At 35.8% G+C, this 5,321-nt stretch overlaps 1 protein-coding gene across 1 annotated transcript; it reads right to left on the bottom strand.

The window, feature by feature from the left end:
* Positions 1–448: 448 nt before the first annotated feature.
* fam177a1 (family with sequence similarity 177 member A1) lies at positions 449–5,321 on the bottom strand. Its single transcript, XM_061895785.1, has 5 exons — positions 5,141–5,321; positions 3,979–4,164; positions 3,687–3,753; positions 1,855–1,952; positions 449–1,789 (listed from the first exon to the last, which is right to left on the bottom strand). Exons 1-5 carry the CDS (start codon positions 5,207–5,209, stop codon positions 1,568–1,570), a joined length of 642 nt encoding a protein of 213 aa, XP_061751769.1. The 5' UTR covers positions 5,210–5,321; the 3' UTR covers positions 449–1,567.

Here is a 5,321-nt window from a genome sequence, read left to right as displayed (position 1 = left end):
TGTTTTCTGCAGACTGTTTAGGCAACAAACTTGTTGGGCTAACATATTTGACTAAAATTATATTCCATTCATGACTGTTATAGCTTAAAAACACTGAATTTAACCAGGTAAGATGTCTATTTGCACGGTGTGTGTGAATGGGCTGATTGATGCGTAATGGTACAAAGTGGAATATTTAATATGTTTTTATTTACTAAAGGCATTAGGGTCACCCACCAGTTGCTGTCAAGTTTTCAGTCTTTACTTTCAAACTGTCAGGGAGAAAGGAGAGTGTTTGCATGCCTTAATCAGTTTTATGATTATTAAACTTTTTTCATGAGATTTAGGGCAACAAGAAGAGGAAGATCTCATGAGGAATTCCGACTGTTACAGACTTTCACACAACTTTTACAAAACCACCCTCACTGAAAAAAAAATATGGATATCCAGGAAAGAACACTTCAAAATCTGGAAAAGAAATAAACTTTTATTAAATTAGTATAAAATGACAAAATTCATAAATATGGTCTTCATCAGACTTGACTGCCCGGAGAATCCTCTTAAGTATATTTACATATTGCATACAGTACAATAGAAATGATCAGAATATCATCTGAAACCAGTCTGGTATAAATTCATTATATGGGAGAAGCTGCACAATAATTGAAGTTCTCATATGAATGGCAGGTGGAGAACAAAAGTGAGCAGAATACAGCCCCTGGAAATTTTCTGAAAAAAACAAACTTGACACAAAGCTATAGTCATTTCAAATAGCAACTTTCTGGATTTAAAAAAAACAGCAATAAATCAAGAAAATACATTTTGGTAGTTACACATTTCATCTTTAGATGAATGAGAGTGAAAAAAAATGGGGAGTCACTCAATTTTAAGGAAAGATTTATGTAATCATCCTTTTTCATTTTCATTTCCTAAACCAACACCTGAATCAGATTAATAGGCAGATTAAATAAATTAATTGGTCTGCAGTTAAAAATGAGTGTTCACCCTTTAGAGAGCTGTTGCACCAGGTATATTGAAATGAACTGGTACTTGCGTTTTTTGTTTGTTTGTCATGATTCCACAATTCTTTTCTCAGAATTGAGTGATGCCATTTTTTTTTATTTGCTTGATCTAAAAATGAAATGTACTGATTACCACAATTTGTTTTCTTGCTTTGTTGAAGTCAGAACTTTGCCATTGAAAATGACAATGGATTTTGTCGTGTCATTGAATGGTACAATTATGACAGCAAAAACAAGACTGTGAATGGCTAAAATGTCAATAATAGTAAAGTCATTCAAGGGTTTAATAAATGAAAACTAGTTAAAGACATTCGAACCTGTATATTATTTCAAATGAAAATAAGTTACCTTGGATATCATACCTTAGGTGAAGATCCATATTAATATTCATAAATAGAATAGTGATAAACCCTGTATATAAAAAGGGTCAGATCCAGACACGTATAAGATACAAAATAGAAGCATAGAAAAATATTATTATTAAACTTTACAAGTAAGTATATTAAGCGTTCATTCCAGTTACTAGAAATATGTGATTTTGTTATAGGTTTTATGTCGGAGGGTTCTCAGGATGGGAGAGGACAAGGCACTATGTCGTTGTTAATAGCATTTAGAGGCGCTTCAGGCTCGTGCTCAAAGGAGACGTTTACAAAAGTAGTGCGTGGTACAGGCTGTTCAACAGCGGGAGGAGGAGCACAATCGTGCTTGTCGCTCTTTTTCTGCTGCTGCCCTGCAAATTGAAGCTCCGCCTCATCAGCCAGACGGTTCTCCTCCTCTTCCTCCTCCTCCTGCAAGATGACAACAATCCATTAAATGACTCAACGGAACAATATTGATATAATAATATACCTACCTCCTTTTTCATACGGTAATACTCATCAATAGCGTACTGGTACTTTGGAGTAGTAATGCCAAACATAGAAGCAAGTCTTTCTCCCATATAGTCACACACTACAGGACAAACAGGTACACATTTAGATAGATGGATAGATAGTACTTTACAGATTCCTTCAGGAGAGTTCCCTCAGGAAAATTAAAAATTCCAGCAGCAGTGTACAGAATTGAGATATAATTAAAAACTAAATAATGGGGGTATAAATGGAAATAAAACAGAACATTTTACTCTAAGAATAAAAATAAAAAGCAACAATAAGAATAAAAATATAACAGTAAAAATAGAATATAACAAGAGAAACTAGGCAGTAGTGACCATGTTATGAAAATGTATTGCACTGTTTTTTATTGCAGTTTATTTAAGTATTGTTATTGTTTTGCATCCCCAGTCATCCTAGTACCTTCTTCCCACCAGAGGAGTTGTACAGTCTGATGGCGTGTGGGACATTTATCATAGGTTTGACTGCATTTATTTTGGCCTCTCCAGTGTTGTTTACCATACATATTTGCGGTGGCCCACCACAGATAAATCTAAACTGCCACAGAAAGATTTTGAACTACCATTTTTAAGATTTGATGCTATCTGCTTGCTCACAAATACATAATATGGCTTGAGTGGCTTGAAGTTACAATTACGGCATCATTATTCTGTAAAGTCAGAGGCACAGGTGCTTTTTCTGGTTCAATCTTGTCTATTACTCACAACCCTAATGTAATACAAGAACACACGTCTTTTTTTTTATGCATTCCAATTTTTATTATACGGCAAGTACAAGGTGGCTAACAATGCAGCTAATGGGAGTAATTAATTGCGCCCATAGAGCCCTCTAAAAATCATCCAAAAACCGCCAACAATAATAGATTTACATGTCGTGACATGTATGTTAACCAAGTATTAGCGATGTTAGAAGCGCTAACGCTGTGTAACTACTTTTTGATCACAGAGGTAACAAGCTTATGCAGTTATTGACATGCTGAGCTGGTAAGCTGCTGCATCGCCTTGCAGTTGGTGAAAGTTAATTCTAGATTATAAATCATGGTTCTCATTTGCATAGTAGAAGGTTTTGTGGCCATAAATCGAGAAGTTGATCAAGTTTCATGTTGAAATTAGACCTGCAGATTGCGAGAAAGGCACAAAAAGACGCTTGTTGGGGTCCCCTTTTTTTTTTTTTTACCTGTGCGTAAATTAAGAATAATATGACGGGAAGATATGAACATCCCATCACCCAACATCCCAGGGAGTGCAGACAGTGTGCAGTGAGTAATTGTTTTATTATTTTCGTAGATTGTATTTCTTGTTTGTTTCTTGTTTAGCATTTAGCAATACTGCTCCTTGTTGAATCTGCTTATCACTCAGCTTCTAAAATCTGTAGCTCAAAACTTGTAGCTCATCCTCCTCAGAAATATAAAGTTCTGGATCATCATTTGTCCCAATAGTCATCGTTGTTGGCTTTCATGAAGCTTGCCATGATTTATAATAGTTGTTGAAAGAAACAGCGAACTATATGATGCATCTGTGAAATGCCAAAATATGTAAACATTTTACTATGAATGTGTCCGTCACTACATTACATATTTACATATAGTGTGTATATAACACGTTGATGGAAGTTTGTGGATTTTATTTGTTTTAGAGCGCTGTACAGGCAGAGTAATACTAATCCCAATACCTTCATTGTTTATTTAGGATTTGGGATGCAGAAAAAAGGAAACGTGTGCTTGTCTCACATAAGAATTGTAAATGATAAACAATAAATAGTGCTCTGTGGGCTAATTTTGGAAATGTGTTACCTGAGATAGTAGAGGTGGTCATTCTCCACAGGTGGAACCAAAAGTATGGTCCCCAGGTCAGTTTAGACTAGAACACAAAAAAGGGAGACACACTTAGAACAGATAGCTTAAAAACCTACAGTAAAGGCAATTTTCCCTATTTAACAATATGACTAGTACAGGTTAATATAAGTACATAATATACACCCAGTTTAGACCTTGAAAGAAGGATGTACTTTGCTAAGTTACTTGCAGGTCTCAAAAGATGATTATGGATTTGTTTCGTAATGGTGAATTTTTTATGTGACCTCACCGTATCCACAGTAACAACCTCTTTCTTCACGGGCTCCTCTTCCTCCTCCTCATCAGTACTGTATTCCTCCATGGTCTCACCACTTGCAAAATAGATAGTCCTGCGGGGAACCTTGATCTTTCCCTGCCTCTCCACTGAGTCACCCATCTCCACTCTCTCAAAGCCTGTGGCCTCCTCGACTGGACTCTGACAACAGAGACATGCATACAAACCCGTAACAAAGTATGGCAAATATACATACAGTGTTACTTCAACTTAACAGGATCCCTACTTAAGAGTGTTTTAAGATATGTTGTTTTTCAGCTGACTGGTGGGCTTCAAGTTGCAAGCTAAATTTGAGTCAAAAACATTTCTGCCATTAGTTGGCGCTTCAAATGTCACAGTGAACCCCATGAATTCCACCCAAAACATATGGAGGCTTGTGTATTAAGCGTACGTACGCACAAAAACCTGGAATTTGCACTATTTTATGGCAAAGTTGACATCTAACAAGAGTGAACTGAACATGGCCCCATTCATTCTTTCCTTAACACGGATCAATCGTCCTGTCCCCTTAGCAGAAAAACAGTCCCAAAGCATGATGTTTCTACCCCCATGCTTCACAGTAGGTGTGGTGTTCTTGGGATGCAACTCAGTATTCTTCTTCCTCCAAACACGAAGAGTTGAGTTTATACCAAAATGGATACATGGATGATACAGCAGAGGATTGGGAGAATGTCATGTGGTCAGATGAAACCAAAATAGAACTTTTTGGCATAAACTCAACTACATATACATATATATATATATATATATATATATATATATATATATATATAAATATAAATATATATATATATGTATATGCACACACACACACATATATATATATATATAGTACCACTTATTTCTTATTTGTTCTTATTGACAGCCTTGGAAGTATGTCCATCTCGATATTTTTACTATAAAAATCAAGAAGTAAAACGAGGGAAGGGGACAAAAACCATAAATCAGACACAAGAAAAACACAACTGACTGTTGTGTGATATTGTAACTGCATTAAGAAGAACAATAAACATTGCCAGGGCGACGTCACCGTGCTAACATAAGCTAGGGAAGTGAATGACTTCAAGTCATAAACAACGTTCACCAATTTACGATATAAAATGTTTCACAGACTTACCTTATCATGTTCCATGGTTTGTCCCAAGGAAACGTTAATATTAGTTAAATACAATGGTAAGTCTGCCATATCAAACACACTTGGCTCGTTTAAATGATGTCGACGATACTCTTAATCCTTCTGTAAAACTTCCTTAGTGTTCTGGTGACCGTTCTTCTTCTTAGTTCTTTTTCATTATAAT

Source organism: Nerophis ophidion, linkage group LG03 (genome assembly GCF_033978795.1).
Source record: "Nerophis ophidion isolate RoL-2023_Sa linkage group LG03, RoL_Noph_v1.0, whole genome shotgun sequence".
Taxonomy (NCBI): Eukaryota; Metazoa; Chordata; class Actinopteri; order Syngnathiformes; family Syngnathidae; genus Nerophis; species Nerophis ophidion.
This window is presented reverse-complemented; position numbering and strand designations above follow the sequence as displayed.